This window comes from Meleagris gallopavo, chromosome 2, assembly GCF_905368555.1.
Source record: "Meleagris gallopavo chromosome 2, MGAL_WU_HG_1.1, whole genome shotgun sequence".
Lineage (NCBI taxonomy): Eukaryota > Metazoa > Chordata > Aves > Galliformes > Phasianidae > Meleagris > Meleagris gallopavo.
In genome coordinates, this window is record NC_139405.1 from 30854861 (window position 1) to 30881885 (window position 27025).

General features: G+C 37.8%; 1 protein-coding gene and 1 long non-coding RNA gene across 6 annotated transcripts in view; one reads left to right on the forward strand and one right to left on the reverse strand.

Moving 5' to 3' along the window:
- The first annotated feature begins 19 nt into the window (after nt 1-19).
- LOC109365965 (uncharacterized) lies at nt 20-25942 on the forward strand. The gene is made up of 4 exons (XR_002111892.3): nt 20-195; nt 2074-2173; nt 22985-23137; nt 23772-25942. It is a non-coding gene; the product is annotated as an uncharacterized LOC109365965 (long non-coding RNA).
- BIRC6 (baculoviral IAP repeat containing 6) overlaps nt 25569-27025 on the reverse strand; it is a 169334-nt gene continuing 167877 nt past the window's right edge. For all 5 annotated transcript variants that reach the window (XM_085219529.1, XM_085219526.1, XM_085219527.1 and 2 more), the window contains exon 74: nt 25569-26426. In XM_085219529.1, coding sequence (XP_085075655.1) covers nt 26250-26426 — 177 coding nt within the window. In that variant the 3' untranslated portion in view covers nt 25569-26249. The remainder of the gene's footprint in view (nt 26427-27025) is intronic.

A 27025-nucleotide genomic window follows, 5' to 3' on the forward strand; every position in this document is an offset into this window, starting at 1 on the left:
GGAGGAGGAGCTGGAGCTCTGAGCCCCGCCCCCTCATGGCGCCCCACCTCCTGCAGGTGCTGCGCTCTCGCGCGGTGCGCCCCGAGCGCTGCCGTTGTGCCGGGCTTCGTGTTGGGTGTTCTCTCAGGACGCCTTTGTACTTTCTGGACCTCCAGACTTAGTGCAAGAAACAGTGTTACCGTGTTAGCTGCGCAGGTGAGAACAGGGACTAATTTGCTGCACGTCCAGCGCTGTGTTCAGTTCTGCCCCCCACCCCTCCCCTCCACTGCAAGAAAGGTACTGAGACCCTAGAGAACGTCCAAAGAAGGGCAACGAAGCTGTGAGGGGTCTGGAGAACAAGTCTTGTGGGCAGTGGCTGAGGGAGGGAACTGGGATTGTTCAGTCTGAAGAGGAGGCTCAGAGAGAGCTCTCTTCAACCACCTAAAGGAAGGCTGTGGTGAGGTGGGGGTCCTTTAAAAAATGAACATCTTTCCTATCTTAACAATTGAAACTTGAGAAGGACCTCGTACAGCTTATCTATTTCTTTAAATGCCTGTGTAGGCTTTAATATACAGACTTCTAGTTTCAAATGTTATCAGATTTCATAGAATGATAGAATATTCCTCGTTGGAAGTGACCCACAGTGTCCAGCTCCTGGCTCCACACCGGGTCACCCTAAAATAAGAATGGATTAGCAAAAGCAAAATGTGGTTAAATAAAAATTTCAACTTATTTTCTGACCTGGAACTACCTACTTAATATCAGTTTTGACACAAAAAATAAAAACATATTTGTGTAGTTAATAGAGGAAGTAGTGGACTACAGAAATTAGTAAAATATAGCAAACAATTAGGTTTCCATGTACTGTGTTAGAAAAGATCATGACATTCATAAAGTTCATTTTATGAAAGTGACCATTAAAAAAATAACTGTCTGAAATCGAAATGTTGCCTGCTTTCTCTTAGTATCTGTAGCAAAACAGAGTTATTCTGAGCACTGATTTCCATTTGACAGCTGATTTGTATATCACACGTGAGGTTTTACTGACACAGTGGGACTCATTAGTCAAAATATGATATCTTCATATGTTGTTTTGTGCGGTGTGTCTTATCACAACTTCATTCTACAATTCAGTAAGTTGACAACTTTTTTTAAGGGTGAGTGTAGAAAATGTAACTGCTCCTAACTGCGTTGTTACTGGGCAGTTCTTTCTGTGTATTTCTGACTGTGATTCTGCATTAAAAATGCAACAGTCAGGAATTAGGCTATCTCTTTGTGTTTAAATGTGACTTCTACTAAAAGAAACTTCCACATAATAGGTCTTCATTAAATGTGCATAGATTTTCCAAAATGAAGTGGACGAATTCTAAAAAGAGATTTAATTAAAGTGTAAAATAACATCCTCTATTTGTTTGTTTTTCTGGCAACAAATAATGTGTAAATATATTATATGTATATATGTATATATATATATATTAACAATAACATTTTCCTCATACTCGATTTGGTGATTTTGTTTTGTTTTTTTTTTTGTTTTTTTGTTTTTTTGTTTTTTTTTTGCTTTTCTCCCACACAATTCTGTTTTGGGAGACATCCAGAAGCTGTAACAGGTAAATAGGCAGGAGTACCACCAGCAGGAATTAGTACACTCATTGGAATTAAAGTTTATTTGTTGCCATTTGTCACAGCCTTACTAAAATCTGCTGCTTAAACTTATTTCCCTAAATGATTTGAAGTGAGTGTATATATGCATGTAGCGTCTGTCTACCTATCTGTCTATCTACCTACCTACCTATCTATTTTGTTTGCATTTATACATTGCTTCTGTTAGTTGGCCCTAAAGGGAAGCCATCCTCTTGCAATATTGTGAACTGCAGACTTCTGTGTATTGCTGCTTATTATTTCTAAGGAAGAAGCAGGTAATCAAACTTTCAGATACAAAGGTTTTCAGTGAATATCTTTTATCTTTTCCAAGACTGAGGGAAAATGGTATGATGTGTTGTGCTGTCTGTGTTATCTGGAGTAGAACATTTAAGGTCAAGTTGCAAATTATCTGTGTTATTGTGTTGATAAAATGCTCATCTTCTGTTGCAGGTTCTTTTCTAAGGAATTTTGAAACAGATTATCTCTTGTGGACAACAAAATACTACATGATCACTCAAAGCCATTACCTGTGGGGGGGAGGAAAGATTTGGTAAGTTTAGAGTTCTTATTATCAGATAGATTTTTTTTTTTAACAACGAGCTGCTGTTTGTAAAAACTGCTACTACATGAATTTAAAATTCATCCTCAATTCAATATGCCACATCTCTGGTGTTGATGAGGAAAAATGCAACTGTGTTGTATGCCATTTTTGGAGAGCAGTTCATTTCTGTCCACAGAGGTGAGGAGGGAGTTGCTATTACCAAGGAGAAAAGACACTTTGTATAGCAGGATGAAAACTTACAAGATTTTCTAGCCACTCTTCTGCTTTTTAGGAAGGTGTTCAATGTCTCTGCTGAGAGGAGAGAAGCTGCAAGGTTTGTATTGGAGAATTCAATCAGCTTTTCTTTGGCTCTATTAGTTCAGTTAAGATACTTCTCAGTAACCAATTATTCTTACAACGTCTGGTAAAGTCTTATTTGACGTTACAGTGTCAGAAACTTCAAGTTTGTTGAAAGATCAAGCAGCCCCCAATAGACATCAGCTAAATGTTCAAAATATTCTTCAAAATAACTTCTTGAACATTAATGGCAAACTGTTACCCTGAGGCAGGGAAAACTGGCTGCAAATGTTAGAAGCTGCAAATAAGAAGGTTTTAACAAAATAAATGACCACATTGTTGTGGAGGGAAGTGGAGGGAGTATTCATAGTTAAAATACCACTAGTTGCAACTGGCCTCTAGCAGCCTACAACTTGCATTAAATGAATTTTTATATTCTCAGTTACTTTCTCCCTAAATCTTTGAAAGTACCAGCTTCTTTTGCTATCTCTCGTGGGAGGAGTGAAAATAAGGTGTACATTCTCTTTGAAAACCTTCAAAATGCCTGTCAGTGTTTACTATATATTTGTAATGCAACATAGTGAAGGATTGATGTGATCATTAACAGAAGTGGGATGACTCATTTCCCTGTCCTTCATGACTGCTTTTGCTAAGCCTTTTGTTTCCCCTGGCTGCCTGAAGGAGAAATTCTGACAATGCTGGCACGTTCTGAACAGACTTCCAAGGAGCTGGAGGAAACTGGCCCTTTTGTTTACAGTCCCCCTAAGTGACCTAAGAATTTTCCACATTTCATCAATTTTCTGTGTAGTAACAGTACCTGTGATGCTCTCGACATTTTTTCATTCCTTTTGCACTGTTGTACATTCATATCACCCTCAACCTGTCCACTTGACAGAACAGTTGCTTTATAATTATTTTGCATTTTGGAGGAAGATGTTAAATTGTTCAGCTTTATAAATGAAAAATGATTAAAGGGCAAATGGCTAAACAAGAGATTTTTTTGCTTAGTTTCTTGTTGTTTATTCCTTATATAGTCTTGTGTCTTGATTTTAGGAATTTTGTCTGAATTGCCTAAGGTTATATTGGCTAAGCAGTAACTGTAGCTTTACTGATAAAGAGTAGCCTGAAACAAATATGGATGCTTTACTAAAAATCAGGTGTTGGCTAAAATAGATATACAGTTGATGTAATGAATTTGGGGGGAGGGGGGAAGAGGAAGAAGGAGGTGGGAAAGAAAGGAAAAAAGCCCTAATCAGAAAGTTATTAGACATATTAAGACCTGGAGAATACTTTCTGTTTTTTTGTGGATTCACATAGAGCAAAAAATATGTTGGTGGCCTGACATCCCAAAGTGGCTTTGAATTGTCTGAATCACAGAGCTACATCATAGTGACTCATTCTCTTTGCACACTGACATCCCTGCTGGGAAAGAACTGCTGTATCTATCTCCCTATTAGCAATTTCACTTTGTGCGTTTCTGCTTTCTTCTCCCACTGAAGTTTTTGTTTCTTCAGTTGTAGTCATTTATTTCTGTATTAGAAGCAAGTACTTACTCCTCCAAATGGAAAAGGAATATAAAATCCTTTGTAGACTCCCTAGGAGTTTTGACAGAACTGAGGACAGAACATGCACCAGTTTCAAATTTACAGTTTGCGTACAACTTACTTTCATGTGCTTAACACCTAAGCCCTTCACAATGAAGATACTCATCTTTACAAAGCAAGTAAGTGAGCAGCCATTTCTAAAATTAGATAATCAACTAGTGACATGAATTCTTTGCAGTCAGTTTCACCTAACTCAGAACTATCCTACCAAGGATGAAACGGTATACTTCCATTGCTTTTCCCCCTTTGTAGATCAGTCCTAGAAAGAGTGAAGTAAGGAATGGCACCCGGAGAGTAGACGTTTCACTAGCCATATGTTCTTCTGGCCTCTTTGGTGGTAGATGAGACACTGAGTTTTTCAGGACACACTTCCAAATCTATATGGGTGGAGGGGATGAAGGGGGAAAACAAAACATCCTTTTGTCCATAAATTTTGATCCTCCGCCCCCTCCCCTCACAAGTACACTCTTACCATCTTCTGTAACCTTGGTGCACAGTGGGTGATCTGTTCTTCTACTAAGTCATTAGAATTGTCACTCATTGCATTTTTCACAAGGACTTTTCGGGTATATTTTAGTATAACTGCCAAATTCTTGTCAACACATTCAGGCTAGGAACACATGACTGTTCATCTCTGACAAAAGTCCTACAGGATTTGCTTCTGAAATTGAAAAGCTTGCACAAGATGAGAAGAGATTAGGCCAAAGAAACACAGTGATAGTACTCTCCTGAATAAAACATTCTTTCTTAGAATTTCAAGGGAATATCTGTTGGGTCTCTGCTACCATCTATGTCTTGATAATAATTCTCAGATCTTCTTGAACAGAATTCTTTTTTAAAACTTCATGAACCAACACATTACCTTTTCTTATCAAGGAAATTGAGGCTTAAGTTATGCGGTGCAAGTTTTCCTCTAGAGTTGTGAGGCTGAGGTCCAATTCCCGTGCTGCATGCTCTCATTTCAACCTCTAGTTCAGTTAAACTTTGTAAAACAGTATAGCTAGCTTTTTCCTTATTGGCAAATAATCCTTCTTAGAATCTATTTACAAGTTCTTTCTTTCAATAAGAGCTTTTTGGAGAAGTGAAAATGCATTTAAATTTTACATTTAAGTAGTAGCATATTATTACAGAAATCAAGGGTGATAACCTACAATTTTCTCTATGAAATTAAATGAACATGGTGTCACAGGGTATCTGAACGTTCAGAGATAAACTAATTAAGATCTCTTGAGACTTCAGGACAGAGTTTTTTGATTGTTTTGTTAATTTGTGTGTGTGTTCCTGTTTTCTTTTGTTTTCTGACAGTAGCCAAAGAGTTAGAAAGCCAGAAGATTACACATCAATTTCTTAGATTTATTTCTTCCATTAATTTGTCTCTGGTTTCTTTCTCAAGTTTTACTCTTTGCTGTATCAACTAGTGTATGAGAAAAGATAGGACAGTATTTAGTCACAACAAACAAACATAAACCTGAGGGAGTTCATAATGGTTTTCTCACACATAAAAGCTGCTATAAAGGATAAACATTCAGGCTTTTGTAGTCTTCTGAGGGTAAGAATTTTGACTGTGCCTTGATGAAGCTTGCTCCTTGTACTGTTGTCTTGAGTTTTAATCTGAACCTCTATGGACATTGAGTGATTGCATTCTCATTTAGAGGCTATGAAATAAGGTTTGAAGCTCTCCTGGTGTACGAACGGCTTCTGTGAGTAAGGTGCTTTACTGGTCTACTCTTCTGAAGGTGTAGTCAGGAAATTATGAATGAGATCTCTCCTTTGATGATGACCTGATAATAAGAGTGTGTTGTCTAAAATTCTATATTCTAGTTGCAGATTTCTTTTCAAATTATTTTAGACAAATGATTCAAAGCATCCCTTAAATGTTTCTCAGAAAAAAGGCAAACAAAACAAACAAGATAATTAATTCTCTCACTTCCCACTTTGCACACAGGCAGAACCCCCAGATGAATCAAAAGTCATTGTGGAGATGACACCTGAGTGACCTTTAAAAGACTACGTAGAATTAGAGCTTTGATTGGGAATCTCTTCTTTACTACTGGTGTATTTTAAAGTTTTGTATTAGTCAGTCTTGACTACATTAGTTGCTTCATCTACTAAAATAATGCTTTATTACTTCCCTGTAAACTTAAAATGGTTTTTAACAACTGTATGTTGCTTTCCTTCTTTTCTATAGGTAAGTTAATTTTATTCATAGCTCATCTTAGATTGCTGAGGCGTTATTAAGACTTACTGGCATGGAGCCAGATTCTGATAGCATCATAGTGGTATAGGTCAAGACTTAATTTAGTCTGGCTTCTGGTGTGAACAGATTCTCTTTAAATGTCATCTCTTTGTTCTTGACATAGAATAATTGCTATTTCTATTTGCATCTCATTTTCAAGCTGTAACATTTCAATGCTAGTACTGAAAAAAGATGGAAAGGCATAGGATAAAGATAGCATCCTTGGTGTTGAATTTTAATGAAAGAACAGAAGTAGGTGTTGGTGACTTGATTTTCATCTTTTTCTCATAAAAATGAATAAAGAAAAGTAAGATAAGGTATTTATCTTCTATTAATTGCCTACTTAGTTTAACAATATAGGTTGGTGTGAACCTTAGAAGTATCAGGTATTTATGTTTCTCTGCATGGCTGTGGAAACAGATCTGGGCAATCTTAAAAGACAAAATCACAAGAATAATGACTTAAATGAAAAATTACTTGGATTAAAATGTACTTCTATCAAATTTAGAGTTCATAACATAGTTCATAACATATCAATCACATAGTATTACACATGAGAAATAAACAATAAGTTGTTCTTCCCCTTCTCAATTGTTTCAAAATTTAGCTGTTATTTACCTCTGTAGACTTCAATCTTCAGCTTCTCTTCGCAGAAGAATTGCTTCTTTTTCAAAGTAACATGCTTCAGTAAATCATAGAATCATAGAATGGCCTGGGTTGAAAAGGACCACAATGATCATCTAGTTTCAACCCCCTTGCCATGTGCAGGGTCACCAGCCACCAGACCAGGCTGCCCAGAGCCACATCCAGCCTGGCCTTGATTGCCTCCAGGGATGGGGCATCCACAGCCTCCTTGGGCAACCTGTTCCAGTGTGTCACCACCCTCTGTGTGAAAAATTTCCTCCTAATATCCAAACTAAACCTTCCCTGTCTCAGTTTAAAACCCCCTTGTAAACCCATGTAAACAGTTATACCCCCTCCTGTTTAAATGCTCCCCTCAAATATTGGAAGGCCACAACGAGGTGATACTTGCAGACATGTTTTGAAGTTTTATGAAACCATACACACCAAAGCAGAACTTCTAAAGGAAGCACACGGTTTCTAAAAAAAATATCAGAACTACCTGAGTGTAGACAAAATAATGGAAGTAATAAAAAGTTGTATGAGGTAAAATTGGATGACTTCACATGCTTTCCTGATGTAAGAAAATCTTTTGTTTTGTTTTGTTTATCAATTAGCTCTTTACAGCTGCATCCTTCTCCTGATAGTCTCTTCTGTTGAAACAAGTTATGTGATTTAATGAATTTTGAAACTTTGGATAAGACGAAATGCATCCATGGACAAATATAAGTTTGAAGGATCTGTGAATCACATTGCTTCTTGTTCTTTAGTTATGAGCCTCAGAGAAGAGTCTGGTTCCACATTTTCTATAACCCTATTCTAGTTATTGGGAAAGGCTGCTGTTACTTCCCTTTTGCAGGCATAACAAGCATGGTGCCCTCAGGCTCTCCTTGTCTTTAACTCCTTTAGTCCTCCTCAGTATACCTGTAACTACTTTAGTTGTCCTCAAGTAAAATCTCTCGTTAGTTCTCCTCTCTTCTTCTCTTAGCAAGGGACCCAAAACAAGATTGTGCCTTAGATGCAGCTTTATTCTTATATGTATGTTTCTATTAAAAGTAAATTGTAAAGAGCACATTACTAATATATTATTGTATTTGTGAAGCCCTCCAGTTTCCAACTTTATGAATCTACTTCAGAGATTTAGTATACAAAATCTGAGTTTTGCAGAGACTCTAAATCCTTGTTAGAGAAGTTATACCTAGCTTGCAGTCATAAATATTATTGCCTTGATCTTTTTGTTTTTAAGCCTCTACTAGAATCATTAATAATTTTTCTATCTTTTTCTAGTTTCTTACTTTTCTTTTCAATAGCTTTTTGCTTTGAAGTCTTTCTCTACAAAGGCATAAAATATACACAATTCACCCTCCCTCTTTCCATCCTTCCTTTTCCCCACATCTCCCCTAGCAGTCAAATTTCTGCTCTTTCAGGTTTTCAGTCAGTTATTTGGGATGTCTGATGCTACTAAACAAAATCAGCATTTGTATTGTCTTCTCTGTACTGCTTTGAGGTTTATATGCACGAAAACTTTAATCAGAATTTTTAGGCATGTTAACATCTTGAATTATTTAAGCAGATGAAAGAGATCAATAGGTAAGGTCTTAAACATTCTTGATAGCCAGATGCTCCTGTATTTCATATGCAGAAATCTTTCAGCTGCTGCCAGGTTGACAAATGAACTGAGTTTTGAATGTGTCCCCTGTTTACTTTAATGACTAAGTGTTCAGGCATTCCAAACCCCTTGTTCTATCTCTGTATTCAAGTACATAGGCCTAATAGCAGGCAAGCTTCATATTTATTAGTATAGTGCGTAGTATGTCTCTAATTTAGAACAGTCAGAAATAATTAATTTTAAATGTTTGTAACTATATTCAGGCTTAAACTCCAAACACAGTATCTTTTAACTGCTTCAGACTTGCACCTGGGGGAAGAGCAGCTAATTTAAACAGATTTCCTTGGAACCATGGAATTGAAATACAATTCTTTATCACCTTTGTTACCTAGAATTACTTCTTGAATTTGCTATTAAGTTACTATAAATAAAACTTGAGCTTGTCTTGTCTCAGCTTGTACTGAGACAGCTCAGCTGGTTTTAGATATTACATTATTCTAGCCCTTGCAAATAAATTAAAAAAAACCCTGCAATTACTGTTATCTCAGCTATTATTTATGGTAAGGACTGCTATTATAACACACACTCTCATACTCTAGGAAACCTTAACACTCAGAATTTATAGAGTATCTGTTGTGAGAATGTAAAGCCTTGATATCTCTGACACACTAATTGATTGATAATGCAGCATAAAGGAGCAAAATTTAAATGACTTCTTAATGGTATAATCACTATTAAAATAATTTATCTGAAATTCAAAACATTAGTTATCAAGATTTTATTGTTGCGTAATCACTTAGGAATACAACAAGAGGGAAACACCATGGGTCTAAGCACAGCCAAAATCTCTGCCAAAGTATAGTTTGGAAAGATGCCATATAACCTCTGGGAAAAGATCCTGCCAGAAACTTGGACTAATAACAGAGTGTTCAGACTCACTGCCTAAATAAATAGACCTTATCGTTTATTGGATGATGATATATAAAAACATACTAAGAAATCCCAATAATGGGATAATACCAACATCTTAGACCTGTACAGGCTTGAAAATAAACAGCTCATCTAATATAAATGAGCAGAAACAATCTATCCAGCCACCCTATTTCTGTTCTTGCTAGCCTTTTTTCTCAGGAAAACGTATTTATGCAGTCTTGTCTTGTTGACTCTCCCCATTTAGCATGTTCAGAACCTGCTGGCCTTGTTCAGAAAAACTTAAAGGCATAACTTGTCTCTAAGGTCATTACACTTTTTGTGATTTTATGAAAATGTGGATAGATAGGAGAGAAATATGACGCCTACAGTTGTGTTCTGCATGAGAACTTCTGTGCTATCATATAAGAGAGAACAGCCTGGAGTGCAGGAGAGAGGAAGCAGGAGAAACTGCAATTCAGTTTTGTGGTCAGCTGAGGTACAAATCAGTGGGAATCCAGACCTCACCAATTCTTGTGTTTGCAAAACTCCTGATTTAGTTTTATCACCAGAATCCTTAAAACTTCACTTGCAGAACATAAATTTGAAAACTTTTTACTTTTCCCAGAATGCTTTTGTCTCTTAATTTCTCTTTGTATTATATGACTTTTTGCACTTAAATTTATTACTAGTTTTCCAGTGCCACAGTATCCATGTATTTCTAGGCTAAATTCTGCTGTGACTGGTGATGTAAGTCACTGTCATAGTTCACCTTTAGTCCTGTATCACAATTAGTGTTATAATTTTTATCAATAAAAATGTGCAGCCTAAAATCTCCAGATTTCAGTTCCGAGATAGAACTAATGACCCTAACTCATGCTGATGTCTTCTGGGAAAGGATGAGGAAGATTGGATTCTTATGCACAGCGACTTGTCTGGCCCTAGGATTGTGGAATGACAATACATGTTGCTGTACGTGTTCCTGTTGCTGTACGCCTAGAATTATGCATTTGAATTTGCTATGAGGTCAAGGAAGTAGAGTCCATTAAATAGAGGGAACTTTGGGTCAGACTTGTTTCAGACTATCCACAGTTGTTCTTTGCTTTCATTTTGGTTTCTTATGGAAAATGTTGCTCTAACAAACTTTTTGATCCTACATTTTGTGAGTTTTTTTTTTTTTTCTTAAGTTTTACATAATTTTAAATCCCCTCACTAGCCATTTGCATTCAGCTTTCTGTGGTAATTTAATCTATTTCTCTCTTTTATTGTTTTAAATGTTAAGCCTTTTTTATCTTTATTTATTTGAATCTGAGAATGTTCTACTTAAGTGCTTTGGAGTTATATGATTGGCTCAGCTCATAGCAGAAGGAAGCTGTCATACTCCTTTGACCCTGGTACCTATTGGGGCACTGTACTGTCAGTTAACATCATTATCTTTTGAAGCTAAATTTCTAAAGATACCTTTACATTTCTCCATGTGTTTCTTTAATTAAGCAGCCATCATCTGTCTTCAAGCAGCATGATGAGTAAGAGACTTACTAGGATTTAGTTACAAACACGTGGAATACATCCTCAAGAAATCCAATTTTTGAAGTTTATTGCTTCACAGTGGTTGTCTTCATCACTGCTGAAACACATTTAGCTCTTAGATGTGTGTCATAAATAATTAGTTTCACTCTGGTAAATCTATTGAAGGCTATTTGCTTTGTAGAGATTTTCTGTGTCTGCCATTGTATTGCTTGTTGCCACCAATGTGCACCAGAGTTTCCAAGATGGAGGATTTTGCTTTGGTTCAGGTACTAGCACAATCTTGTACACAAGTTTCTTAAGAAAATACCAGCTAGAGAGAAAGCATGAAAGAGAGGAGTGAAAAGGGAAAGGCTTTTTATGTTTTCTACATTGAATTAGATCTGCCAGAATCCTTGGGTTGCAAGATTGATCATGATATTCTTTGGACATCTCTTTAATTTCTCCTGGGACACTCTGTGAAACCTCTCTGATTGTTAGCAGAGAATAAGAAGGATTTAAGAGCAAGTTAGGCTTGCACAAATTATCATTTAAGCAGTAGGGAAAAAAAAAAAAAGCTGTGAGGAGTATAGCCTGTGGTCAGGTTCATCCTGCATGCTCATGGTGGTGCAGAAGGTCCAACATCAAGCCAGCTCAGGTCTTCAGCATGGAGACCAATGTGGCAACTCCTGGGCTCATGGACAGAGAGATGTGTGTGGAGGCCCCAGCTGAGGCTGGTCAGGGCTGTTAAGGCCTGTTAGTGCACTAAGAGCCTGACAGAAACTCTTTTGGTGTTTTAGATGGGAATATAGAATGGTTATAAGATGAACCTAGAGATACTGAGGAGGGCTAATGCAGTATGTGGCAGAGAAATTGTTCTCATAAACCAGCTATATAAATGGCTAAATTGTGTCTGATTTTACTCTATTATTTTTAATTAAAGGATCTAAATGCTATGTAAATAATGGAGATCACTACAAGTCTTCCATCTATATACAGCCAGTATGTTGCAGTAGCTGTCATAACTGATACTGAAAATGGATGAGAAAGTATAAAAAAAGTGGTATTGCAAAGCAGCCTGGAAGGAGTGTCTTTTAGTTTGTCCATAATGCAGTGTGAAAGGTAGCATGAATGTGTTTGTGGAAGAAAGGGTAAATAAGTAGTAGAAGTAAATGTTATTAGCTGAGTGAAGGACTGGGATGCATCAAGGTACATATATGTATACTAAGAGCTGTAGTATCTTCTTACAGATTTAGAAGGTCTGATAGATATGTTACTGACAAAAAAAAAAAAAAAATAAGTGTAGGTTTTTTTGCAGAGAGCCAGGTATCAACAAGAACAGCCTGATAAGTTGTGGCAGTATTTCTGGCTCAGGTTAAACATCTGTAGAAGATACTGACCCAGACAGTTTACTTACTTTTCTATTTTGAAGCTTACTTTGTTTCACTGGAGTACAGTAAAGCCTTCCAAGCAAGTGAAGCCTAGTCACACCCTATATATCCCTATGCACATCCAGCCTTATCCAGAAAGGTTTAAGCAGATGACTGTGCTGGAATAAAGATCATTTTAGCCTCATAATTCAAGTACATCTACAAGCCATTTTAGAATTTAAATAAGGTGCCAGTCACAGGTGACAACATGCAGATAAGTGCACTGGTTAGAGCAGCTCTGCAGTGTAGACACTGGGGTGACAGAAACAGAGGAAGGAGAAATTTTGCTTTAGCAGATGTTGCATACACTAGATGTGAAATTGTGTTAATGCTGGGAGCTTAAGAAAAAAAATTTAATTGGTTTCAGCATGTAGTAGGCTGAAGGAATTAGAAAGAGTTTAATACATCCATGGCTGACAGGCTTAATTTGTCAGCTTTTAGCAATAGCTTTACATGATAATGGGCCTCAGAACGAATGTTAAAAATATACTGCCTTTATCAACGTCAAGGAGTAAAGAAGTATAAAAACCCAGTTTTCTTAAAGTAAAAGCAACACAGGGTTGTCAGCCACAGTCTGGTCTTAATCTGAATGCGGTATACAAAACGTGAATACACTTCCTTCTTCATTTGTGTTAGTTTTATCTCTATCATTTAAGCATCACATTGGCATAGTTTTGGAATGAATGATTATTTCCCAGTTACTGAATTCCAGGTTATATTCCTCTCTTCAGAGCAGAAAGGCAAAGAGCTTGAAAAATAGTTTATATTGACAGCAGAGCAGCAAGGTCCCAGGCCACAGTGAGTGAGGATTCACTCAAACACAAAAGAAGGCACAGAAATAAAGGAAAGAAGTTACTTACTTTCAGAAGGCCTCAGGTACACAGGAGTCTCCAGAAAAATACCCTTGCTTCCACAGCCAGCCCTTAAATGAGGTCTGGGAAGGGATCCTGGCTCCACCCCTTCTGCTCATTCAGGGGCATTACATGCACCTGAGCTTCCCTGGGTTGGCCCTGCCTTCCCAGGTGCTCCATCACTGGTTCAAGCCGTCACTTAGCATTTTCACTACACTACAGGAAAAGATTTATTTAGGGTACCGTTTTAAAGAAAATAATGCAATTGTTACCATTAACCAAGAAAATCCTGAGGTAACTGAAAGAAGTAGATAGCATGAAGTAGTAGTAAACAGTACTTAAATTGTCTGAAATGAAGGCCTTCATGTTAACAGAAGAAAACTTTTAAAGTAGTTATGCTTGCATGACCAAGGAAAATATACAAGGGAAAAAATAATGCAAACTCTGGAAAAGTTGGTTATATTTCTTGCAGTGAGAGTGAAGTAAGTTAATGGAAAAATCTATTAATTGATAAAGGAAGTCACATGGAGAAACAGCACTTGAGAACAGTGCTTGAGTTAGTCTTAAATGTATCAGTAAGAAGAATTCATGTGTCTGAGTCACAGAATCATAGAATTGTAGGGGTTGGAAAGGACCTATAGAGATCATCTAGTCCAGTCCACTGCTAAATCGGGTTCCCTACAGTTGATCTCACAAGCAGGCATCTGGACAGGTCTTGACTATCTCCAGAGAAGGAGACTCCCCAGTGTTTCTGGGCAACCTGTTTCAGTGCTCCATAACTCTGACAGTAAAGAAAAAACTTCTTCCTTGCGTTTGAATGGAACTTATTCCATTCCAGGTTTTGCCCATTACCCATTGTTCTATTGCTGAACACCACTGTTTCAGTGTCTTGCTCCACACACTTCACTCCCCCACTTTGGATATTTACAAACAGTGATGAGATTCCCTCCTCAACCTTCTCTTCTCCAGGCTGAACAGTCCCAGGGGTCTCAGCTGTTCTTCATACAGGAAGTGCTCCAGTACCCTAATTGTCTTCGTGGCCCTCCACTGGGCTCTCTGGAAGATCCTTATTTTTGAGATCTGATGCTTTGTTGTGTCTCTTGAGAGTCAGCAGTAAAGACTCAGTTCAGGGGAGTTACTCCAGCTAGATCCTGACTACTGAGAGTCATTTGCAAGTAAGGTAGCATTCTCCAGCATTTCTTTGAATAGACGTGCAGCTACAGATTATCCAAAACACTAGATATTGCACATGAAATGATTTCCTTTCCTTTCTCCATTATCAGCATTGGGAAATTGACGCAGCATACTAGAATACCTCAGAAGGAAAGACACCATGTCACCCCTTTGAAAACAAAGGATAATTATTTGATTTTACTTTTCTGTCATGATCAGTGGGCTCTCACACACACAACTACAGAAATACAAAGAATGATGTACGTGTCTTTCTTAGCGGTAGAAGAAATGATTAAAAAGATTCTATTTCTCTGAGTTGTCATTTTTGTTGCAGTTGTTGTTGTATCATGTGACAGCATGCAGACTTATGGAAAAAGACAGCTTTATCTTTCTTTCCTGTGAGTATTTAGGAAAATGCTCTACTGATGATGGATGCATTGTTTTGGTGTTTCGTTTTTCCTGCACTATGTACTAAGGTTTTCCTGGTGCAAGGGCACGTTAGTGATACATCTTATCCAAAAATGTTTTGGAGCATGTTTAGAGGAATTTAAAATTAGTCTAGTTATCAAGCTGAATAAAAATGAATAAATGTCACTGCTGAAGAGATTACACTGAATACACTGAGAAACTGTCGTGCTGCAATGAATCAAATTACCTAATAGATTTGTGAAAATCTATAAGCAGACTTTATTGCTACGTTTTACAGAGATGCAAACTGCCAGTTACAGAGTAAGTTTAAAAATTAGGAAGGTGGAAGAGCTGATGTGACCTGTGTGAGCACCTGAGCTGGTCAAACACCTCACTGCACCAGAAAATAGGAGCTCTCACTGCCCTTCCCTCCTGCCATGCTTCCATCTACACCACCCTGCCCCTTCTGCCCACTGAAAATAAACAAATAATGAACCAATCTGTATTTAGTTAGTTCTCTTTTACCCAGGTTAGGTGTGCTGGATGATGGTATTTGTTTCTTTGAAATATCTAGTTTGTAAGAGAAGATGTGCAAATCCTCCCTGCAAAAAGCTGGCTTTAAAGGAGCTGACTGGGAAGGAGAAAGACTACAACTACAGAGCTCATTAGAGTCTGTGTCACCATTGTAAGAGCTGGAAAAACTCTGGGGGTTATCCAGCTTTCTGTATTATCTGTATATGAAATGGCTGTTTTAAAGGAGATTTGCTTCTTTCTTTGCAGCCAATCTGTGTGGCCTGTAGCACACATCTCACTAGATCAACTATGTGTGGAAAGAAAAGAATTGCTGTTCTTTGCACAGCAGGGTTGTCATTATTGAGTGTACCCAGTGCTGCAGTAAAGAGTAGGGATTAAGCCTACATGAAACACAGTTTTACTTCAGTAGGTACTGAAATGAAAAAAAAGGACAAATAGAAAAAAAATAGTTGGAACTAAACCAAAATCAGTAATTTCTTCCAAAGCTCGACTTTGAGAGATCTGATGCAAAGAAATAGGGAGTAACAGCTTTGATTTTTTCTAATGTTTCATCTGAGGTCATTCATTTTCCATGCTGTCAATATGTATATTTGTTCTCCCATGCTGCTGTAGGACTCAACAAATAGTCATGTTTCTGTTGAAGTATGAAGTGCAGTTAATACAAGGATTTTTGATTTTTTTTTTTCCATTTGTTTTTGGTAGAGGGGTGGGGAATAAAATGGTTTGTCTCCTGTACTACTGCATCATTACTGAAACATTTCTGTGCACGCAGTCAAATCAGATGCAGAGCTAACTTCAGTTAAAAAAAGTGTTGATCTATGTGTATGAATCTGTGAGTACAAATGGTGAATGTGGAGTGCTGAATTATATCAAAAATAGCCCTTAAACAGATGAATGATATTAAAAAGCTTGCAAAGTTAAGTTTTTTTTTCCTATTATCTCTTATACATTTCTGAAAATCTTGCTATTAGCTAGGGCTGTATTTTTCTTTTAGAAAGGTATTAGTTCTTATTGCTCCAATATTCAGATATATACATTTTCTCAGTCTATAAAAATGCTTCTGTGTAAATGTAATATTTGGATCTATCTTAAGAAAATTAAAAGCAAATCTTTCTTACCAACAGCTGCCATCAATCTTGCCCCTTGTTCCCTGCCCCTCCCCGCTCTAACCTTTAGTGCTAAACAATGTTCCTAAAGGAAAATTTATTAGATCACCTATTTAGACTCTCTGACATCATTCTGTCATGGCAATTTAATGATTTACATGGAAAAATGTATTACCTCTGCATTTAGACAAAATGAGTTTATTATGATTAATGGTTTTACTACAGCCATGAGAGAAACTGGAACTGGCTGGACTTTTTAAAGTGCAACATGACCTTTGCTCTGTTTTCTTCCCTATTTTCTTCATCTATTTTAAAATGGTTTGGTTTTTGAGCAAATAAAAATGATCTAGTAATTGAAGTAAGCTATAAATGCAGGGTGTCCGAGGTAACACTGTGATGTAGCTGGGAGTAGAGACAAAAGGGAGAAGGCAATTAGCTTGAAGCAGAGTCCAAGCTACCAAAACTTTAGGAGAGACATATTCCACTGAGAGCTGCTGAGGGAACTTGATGCTTTGTTTGGGGAAGAGCGGTGATCACCTCCAGCTGCCCCTTCTGGTCATCATTTCTGTGATTCTATGATACAACTGACTTTGGGCAGAAGACTTAGTACACCGTATGGTTACATGAAGGGCAAAGTCATGTTAATTAAGGAAAGCATATATATGTGCCTTAAAATGACATCTCTTTTAACATCTCTACTGTCTTCATTCTGAACTGTCTTTTTCCTTAATACAAGGATCTAAACTAGGATGAGAAAATAATGCAGGTTGAGAACTCTGGAGGTATTGTACAGACTGTCAATTTCTTGGTATTCTCCCGAAAATGAGCATTTTTAGGTAGGATAATTGGCTTCTATTTCATCTGTGCAAATAAATTTATGGCAGCTTTTTTCAACACATTGCTATGGGACTCATAGTCTGAAGATGAAAAGATGTTAACAATTATTATTTCTTGTTTGCATAAATACGGTGAGTATAGGAGTGTTCACACATACAAAAATATTACTGTAGTTATAGTGGGTGAAGTATTTTGAAGCTGCACAGTGAGTATGCAGTACTTTTCTTATTTAGCAACTTAGCACTAGAAGCACTAGAAGAGACAGTTGTTTTGATGGTGACACAGGAATCGTGTGATTGGTGATGGGTCTGTTGTTCAGGTTGGGTCAATTTCAAAGTGATTTTTGATATTTCCACTGTGTGCTTTCCACATTGCTAAATGTGGAAATAAATGACACTAATGGGAGCAAATAGGTAAGCCCAGTTTGATTAATGTTTTTGAATCTACCCTTAAATTTTTATCTGTGTTTTATGAGAGGCCATGCCCTAAAGATTTCTACAGTTCGTACTTGTTATTTTACCTGGTTTATAGTCGGGAATCACAAAAGACTTCCCTGCTTTTTCAGCTGCTAGTAAATTTCTTGATCTTTAATTAACATATTAAAATAACAAAAATATTTTTTTTCCATATACTAACTGAACTAAAACTCAAAGGCCATTAAGGCAAAAACTTTCAAACCATTTAAATACTTACATTTAGGAAAAATGTCCTTTTCTCCAGAAGACCAACGGTATGAATTCAGTCTGATAAAAAGAAGCCAAAGGTTGAGGTAAACACTGCTGGCAATTCAGTCTGCAAGGAAACTCTTTGTCACTCACAGGATGCAGTATTTGGTAGGAGGTGTGGAACAATTCGATCTGCCGTACAGATTCTGACCCCAGATTCTGACTGGTGGGGCTTTCACTTGCAGGCTGCGATGAATACCAGGGCACTGAATGCTGTTCTGATGTCTCAGTGAAGCTTTGATGCATAAAGCTCAATATGTTGAAATGTGGAAAATGAACTACCAGGGGAAAATGAAAACTGGATGAATTTACTGCCATGGTTTGCCCTTGGTGACAATGACTGGGCAACTGTGTTTGAAGGCACACTTGGCAATGGAAAATCACTTGCTGTTGGATTCTGAGCCTGAAAATGCATTAGCAAGTGAAAGAGTATTTTAAGTAATAATTAAAAACCCACTCAAACAAATTAGACTAACATTTTCAGGAAGACAGTGTTATCAGAAACTGTTTGTAACTAGAAGAAGTCATAGGAACTGTTATTTTTATTCAGATGATTAATCCATGTCTTGCATTAGGCATACATAAAATCTTGAATAACATAGAATTCCGTTGCAGTTCTCTAAATTCAATCTTGAAATTTCAGCACTGTCTTTCATTGATTTCTGCTAACAATATGGACTCCTGAGAGCTCTGTGAGATAGAACCATCTTTCCTGAATTGCACAGTTGTTAATCAGGAGCCATGTACTGTCATTCTCCTCTTCTCTATTGAAATGGCTTGGCTTCTCCTCTGATACTGGTTATTGATATTTAGTTCCCTGCCGTATGTCATTTGTTCATCTGGCTATTTGTTTTCTAACATGAATGATTTCCTCAGAGGAACAGCTAGAAAAGAGCTGGAGGAGGTTTAACACATCAGTAGGCAGTGCAGATACAAACAGATATTTTGTTCTCTGGAGTACTTTTGCTTCAGTCTCTATTTGCAGCCATCAACAGCAATTGTTTGTGATCGAGCATGCACTTGTAGGTAGATATTTATTTTTAAGCTAGAATGAAATGTGTATTGAGCTAAATCATCACTCAGATGTAATTTTCCCCCTCATCTTCCCTGTTGTCATATGGATGAGGTGGTCTCTCATCATGTTGCCAACATTTAAAGCCTCCCAGGGAGCCATATGACAGCAGGTGTTTCGATGTCTGTGTGACCCAGCTGCATGCTCTGCTGCCTTTAGTGACCGTGAGGCAGACAGAAGATGTGTTGAATTGATTCTGGAAAGAGTTTTTCTTTTGCTAGTCTGCAGCTACTGTAAATGCTCTGGGACTTATCCAGAATCCCACACACAATGGCAAAATTCAGCCAGCCAGATGGTTGCATGATTTCTCTTGTGACTTCTGCTTATCTGGAGCCCAGCCCCTGTGAATTTTATATATCGTGATGAGTTTCACTGATTGAAACTGCCTCAAAACCCAGTTGAGATTTGCACTGACAGCCTGGTAGTAGAGAGGATCGTCCCAGTTGGCAGATCTACCATTTCCTTTTCAGCAATCCTGCTGTTGGCTATTAGTTTTTGTTCCGCCATGTCACTTCTGTCACCTCTTGAATCATTGCCACAGTTCATTGCCAGCAAACATTTGCAAGGTTTTTGGGACAGCTTGAACTGTAGCTATAGCCAGAATACAGGCTGTGACTTGCATCCTGGAGAATGCTTCCCAGCCATGTGCATAGGGATCTGGCTCCCCGACTTCCATAATGTGAGGATGCCCATGCTTGCTAGGCTGATTGTGTGTGTGTAATGAATTAAGGCCTTGTTACTTTCTAAATAAACTGCACTGGTGCCTCTCATGCAGTGTTAAAAGATGTGCCCTCATACTCAGCTTAGAACTGTGCTGCTCTGGGCTTCAGCCAGGACTGTTGTTTGGCAGTGTGATGTCCAGCTCACTGCCACCTCCTTAGGACCTGCTTAAAATCGTAGCTATAGAAATAACATCATTATTGCTAGCAGTTTCAAAGGAGGCTTGACAGACAGAAACTGTGCTGTCCTGGAAGTCAGCTTTGTTACAGTTGTGGTTAATTTGATAAGGAGAAAGGAGCTGGTGACTGAAAATAAGCTTTTAAACTCGAGGTGAAAGAACAGGACTTCTGGAAACTTCTAAACCATTACTTAGGAGTAAGTTAAAGAAAGCTCTTGCCCTCACCCTCACAGCCAACTTTCCCTTTCCAAATCACACACTTGTTTAAGCATCTGAAAGAAAATGGAAAAGATGGAAAAAAGGCCGTGTTTTGCTCTGGTAAATAAGAAAATATTTAATTAAGCAGTAGAGACAGTCTGTAATAATGACAAATAGTCTTTTTTTGTTTGTTTTGTTTTTAAATGTGTGGTTTTAGTTTTCTTTAGTTTCCTGGTTGGAAAATACTTTTATTTTTTTAAAATGTATTCCTCAGTTTGCTGTTGAGAAACTGGGATGTGGTTGCTTCACCCTAAGAGCTTTATGCAAAGAGTTTACGAACTATTGAAGGATTTGTGCATATGTATCTGTGGGGGTGGGTCTATGGGTGAAGAAGAGAATAATGACTGCAGATGTAAAACAAATGAAAAAAATGCATCAAGTGCATAAGCTGGAAGTATGGAGCACAACACTGGAAACAGGAAAGCCTCCGAAAGGTTTTTAAAAATAACACTGTGAGTTATGATAATAAATTTCCTGCATGGTCAGTGATACAGAATGGATACCTTTCCTTTCTGGACTGTTTACTAAATAAACTTAAATAAAAGGTTTTGCTATATGAATTACAGAAACATTTCTACCTCTAGCATTAGCCCCCAATTTAGAGTTTAGGGCAGATAGGATCCACGTGAGAGTGCCAAGGGAGCTGGTGAGCATAATTGCCAAGCTGCTTTCCATCATCCATCAATGGTCCTGGTCAATCGAAGATGTCCCAGATGACTGGAGGCTTGCTAATGTGACTCCCTTTTATAAGAAGGGTCATAACGATCCAGGGAACTACACGTCTGTCAGCCTGACCTTGCTGGCAAGGAAGGTTATGAAACAGGTCATCTTGAGTGAGGTCACACAGCGTGTGCTGGACAACCAGGGGATCAGACCCAGCCAGCATGGGTTCACAAAAGGCAGGTCTTGCCTGACCAACCTCATCTCTTATGACTGGGTGACCAGCCTGGAGGCTGAGGGAAAGGCTGTTGATGTAGTCTATGTAGACTTCAGTAAAGCCTTTGACACTGTCCCCCACAGTATTCTCCTAGAGAAGCTGGCAGCCCTGGGCTCGGACAGATGCACTCTGCTGGATAAAGAATTGGCTACAGGGCTGGGTCTAGAGAGGTGAACGGAGTAAAATCCAACTGGTGATTGGTCGTGAGTGTTGTTGTAAAGATAGGGCCTACCCTATCTTTATTGATGATCCGAATGAGGGCACTGACTGCATCCTCATTAAGTTTGTAGATGACACCAAGATGGGGGAAGTGTCTATCCGCCTGAGGGCAGGAAGGCCCTACAGAAGGAACTGGATAGCTGGATAGCTGGGATGAGGCCAGTGGGATGAAGTTCAACAAAACATAATGTCAGTCCTGCACATTGGCCAAACAACCCCTGGCAATGCTACAAGCTTGACAAAAAGAGTGGCTGGAAAGCTGCATAGAGGAAAAGAACCCGCGGGTGTTGGTTGATGCTTGGCTGAACACGAGCCAGCGGTGTGTCCAGGTGGCCAAGAAGGCCAGCAGCATCCTGGCTTGGATAATAAGTAGTGCAGCCAGTAGGAGTAGGGAGATAATCATCCCTCTGTACTCAGTTCTGGTGAGACTCAAATATTGTGTTCAGTTTTGGGCCCCTCCTCCACAAGAAAGACACTGAGGCCCTGGAGCGTGTCCAGAGAAGGGCAATGAAACTGTGAGGGGTCTGGAGAACAAGTCGTATGGGGACTGGCTGAAGGAGATGGGATTGTTCAGTCTGGAAAAGAGGAGGCTCAGGGGAGACCTTATTGCTTTCTACAAATCCCTGAAAGGAGGTTGCAGTGAGGTGCAGGTCAGCCTCTTCTCCCAGGTAACAGCAATAGGTCATGAGGGTACCTCATGTTGCACCAGGGGAGGTCAGGTTGGATATTAGGAAGAATTTATTCTCAGGAAGAGTGGTGATGCACTGGAACAGACTGCTCAGAGAGGTGGTGGAGTCACCATCCCTGGAGGTGTTTAAAGAAAGGGTAGATGTGCTGAGGGCCATGGTTAGTGGGCATTATTAGTGGTAGGTGGACAGTTGGAATAGATGATCTTAGTATTAATCATAGAATCATTAAGGCTGGAAAAGACCTCTATCTACACAGCTGAGATCATATTATACAATAGGTAATTTTCATGTAAAGAAGCAGTATTAAAACAGCTCGGTCAAGAGACATAGGAAAAATTATCACCTGTAGAGATGAGAGGTCACAGTATGCAGAGCCATCTGAGTCAAGATAAAGCACTGTGTACTGGGATTTGTTATCTTTGAGCTGTTATTAAAAATAGGCAGTAGTGAGATTATTTTGGAGTTTTACTATAGTAACTCAGTGAGTAGATACTATAATTCCTCCACCTGTGTTCCAGAAGAATAAAACAATAGCAACTGCAGGCTCTAGAGAATGAAATGTTTTTACTATTAGTTTTAGAAAATGTTAAACTTCTTTTACCCATTCAGCTTATTGTACTCCATAGAAAGTTCACATTTCAATATAAATGCCAGCATGCTCTACCTTATGTTAAGAATTTATGGGAAAAGAGAGAAAAAATAGAGCCTGGAAAACTGTTTTTCCAAGAGAAATGACTGCCTGACCTGGCCTATTTATTCATATAAGTGTATACGCATGTATATGATAATACATTGAGAACATGTATTTGAAATGTCTTCTCTGCCTTATTCTTTAGATTACGATAAGTATAAAAATGCATCACCTTTTCACTGAAAAATCCTTCTAATTTCTGATTTCTAGATAAAGAGAGCTGACAGTCCAGAGAGATGTCCACATGATGGTGATTGGCTTCTGGGGAAACAAAGAAATAAATAAAAGAACACTTGCAAAACACACAAATAGCAAGGCATTATGGAGGAAAAAAAAATGGAAGACAAGTCAGAGAAACTCCAGGTAAATATCTAAGTCCTGCCTTAAATGTAGATCAGCTGGATTTTTGTTCAGGTATTTACAGGTAAACAAGGTAAATTAATAATAGGGTGGTTTACCTATCAATTTCTTTGCTGCAGCATATAAAATAGAGCATTTGTTTATGCAATTCCAGGAACATTTTGGGGAAGAAAAGCTCCCCTAATAATCATCCTATGTATAGTACTGCACAGTTAATGGGACAAAAAATACTGTTTTGGGGTGAGATTTTCTGAATAGTGTGATTCCTGCCAGAAAGCTGATGTTTTATTTGATATACCAAGCGAGATTAAATTGGTTAAAAACCATCATAAATAGTGCAGTACATTTATTTCCTGTATTGTGTGGGAACTTACTTTTCTATGAATTCAAGCTCTACTGCTGCATAAAAGATTATCATCCAACTGCAGTATTGATGACATGCAGATGTAGGCTCTCTATGAGCTACCAGTAGCCCAAGTAGCCAAGTAGCAAGAATTTTTACCTCAGACTCAGCCAACCTATAATCTATGCATAATTTATTCTTTTAGTATCTATAAACATCTAACACATAATTACTGCAGTGAAACAAAAAGTTGTCCACAGGGTTCTTGTATTCAACTTTTCTTGGGTCTTCTAGGTTATCACAGAATCACAGAATGGCCAGGGTTGGAAGGGACCTCAAGGATCACGAATCTCCAACACCCTGCCACATGCATGGCCACCGTTTTGTACAGCTATGGTAGAGTTACAGATGAGCATTAATCCATACATTTATGCACACCTTCTACTCGAAGGAAATTTCAAAGGAAACTGATAAATCTTAGAGAGGTAACATTCACATTTGCATATGGTGAGCACTGCATCTACATTAGCAAAAAACAGAGTGACTGTTTATGTGCAGAGATTATTGTAATGACTGCTTTGCTCTCATGGAGCACAAGGTCTCATAGATGGCTGCTGAGCCATTCTCTCTTTGGTAGCAGGTGTAGATTGAAGCAATCAGAGAAAAACTTGGCATTCTTGTCTGTGAAATACTCCAGGAAATACAACTCACTACATGGTAGCACAGTTGCAAGTTGTTAATGATGGAATCATGCATTAATTTGGTATGATACTGCTCTATGGTGCTCAAATTGGAGCAAGAAAAGTTGGTATGCATTTACAAAGTAGACTGTAATATCCCGTGCAGCTGTTTGCATTTGCTTAATTTAACAGCAGTGACTTCACATTAGCATCACCATGGTACCATAAATGCACTCTAAGAGAAAATGATACAGCGTCTTAAAGTCAGATAATGCAAGTTAAGTGCTTTGTATTTCAGGTGTCGTTTTTTTTTGTGGATTTTTTTTTTTTAATGGTTAAGAAATACATTTTTATGCATAAGCTGGACTTTAAGGTCTGATATGTTTCTTTTTGGTACAAGTACCAGGATTTTATAAAAATACTGTGCTCCTGTAGACAGATGGTTTAAACACTAAATTAAGAGCTTGAACAGAAATTGCTAACATAAAATGTAGATGCTACGTGGGCAGTTCTGCTTTTGGAGCCTTTACGAGAATATCAGAGCTTTTTTGTTCAACAGTAAAAAGGTAAGTAAATACCCATCAAGAGAAACACAGTGCTGTTTTAACACAGATAACGATCTAAAACGTTGACTATGGCATAAACTGTTTTGTACACTTACCTGTGTAACACTGGCACAGAGCTGCTTGCTTCCCTTTTTAAGGGTTTCCTGAAGTCACACAGAAATGTGTAAACTGATGTTTTGAGAATTATGTAAAACCTGGATGGACCCTGGGATAACACAGTGTATCAAAAGAACAGAAAAATTGTACTTTGGACAGAACTATCAGTGCCTGTTAGCCATCAGCATAAGAACACAACCTCAGTTGGTGCCACTTTTAATGATTAGGAATAATACACTGTAAAACAAAAAGTGAAAAAATTCCAGCGTGATACTTATAAACAAAGAACAAATAGAAAACAAACAAGAGGATTTTTTTTTTTTTTTTTTTTTTACCTCACTTGTAGTATTATTAATACAACAGATAATTTAGTCTGAGGTAATACCACTATTATCTTTTTAGTCCTTCAAGGACTACTTCATGTAATGTCCATTACTATCACTTAATTTTTAAAAGCGAGACTTGATAAGTGAATCATGTAAATCCCTTTTTAGTTAGGGACTTGTGGCTGCAAGAGTAAAATGAGAACTAAGCCTATGCAGCAAGAACTACAGAACGTTAAGTGTCTTACATGGCACATCAGTAGCCCGTCAGTACTTAAAGTACAGTTATTATTAATTATTATTATTATGTAAAAATCAGACATTTCAACAGAAAACAGACTTTGTTCCACAACAGCCCTTAAGAAATTTAGAACACTGTTAGCTTGCTTAAATTAGCTAAACAAAAGATGAATTCAGAAGTCCAGATTTTGGCATGAGGTAAAACCATGTGCATTTATTTCAACTGCATTTTAGAATTAGTAAGCATAAAATTAAATACGTTGACTGCAATGAATTCAGTCATACAAGTGCAAGCTTTCAGCTATAATGTATTTTATGGCAGTTTATTTAAAAAATGTACCAGTAAATCATAAAAGAGGGATCATGTCCATTTAACTTTTATTGAAGTATACAGGAGGTTTTCTTTAGAATCAAATATGAGCATGAATATATGGCCAAACGTAAAATCTATCAAATTCAGTGAAAATTTTCTGACTTTAAATAGTAGCTGTAAGAATGACCAATATATATTCTTTGTTACAACCGCCCTCACTCTACAAGTAAAAAAAAATAATAAACATTCAGTAAACATTCTTTCCTAAGGTAGTTTTCCCTTATATATCAGTGATTTATCCATTTCTTGTATACATAACTTTTTTAAACATACCAATCAGTGGTTCTCACAATTGAAAAATAAAAGCACAAAAAAGTTTACACTCTTGTACAGGTAAATAAAAGATCATCTTGAATTAAACTGTATATCCGTAAGGGCATAGTATAGTTTCAGTTTCATTGCCTATTACATAATTAGCTTCTTACATACAAATATTGACATATTTGGCTTGTGCTTCAAAGCCTCTGTGTCTAGAAAGTCCATGTCAATGCAACTCATAACTTGAAATCAGTGGGGATATCTTTACTGCTGCTGGGTTTCACCTGTTCGTGCAACATAGTCTCTTCTGAACTCGTGGCACTGCATTTTTCCACGGAGTCATCAGCATCTGGATCCAATCCTTCAGGACAGGGAAGTTTCAGAAGTTCTTCTCGCAGCTGAGCTGTATGACGCTAAATAGAAAGAAGCAGTCAGTGCTAAAGACCAGAGTTAAAACATGAACTTCTCACAGTTTTAGGGAACAGAAGACAACAAAAGGAGTAAGCAGCAAAGGTTTTTATGTCTTATTTCACTGCCTGGATAAAGGCTTCTCACAGTTCACATTTAAGGACTGGTGCTTTCCTTATAGTGACAGTAATTAGGTGCTACTGAGGACAAACTAAAGGCAGTGCATAGAACTGTAGCAAAAGAGTGCATCAGTGTAAGTGTTGTGCTATTTCTTTTGCATTTGAGACACATTTATGTTCTGTGATTATGACAGAAACTGGCCTGCTTTGGACAAGGTAGTTCACAGGCAAAACTATTTAAGAGTGTATGATGAGATCTGTTGTAGAGACAGATACATGGAGATTTTAACTAATATGGTTTTAATGACCAATCACACTGAAGGAATGCAAGTCTAGCAATAGCAAAAAAGAAATCTTTAAAAATTTACCCATACAGTTAGATAAAAAATAGTTTGTACATAAGTCTATTGTCCATGTGGAAGACAAGACAAAATAACAGTACTTGCCTAGGAAGGAAGAAAACATTTAAATAGTTAACTGTGTTG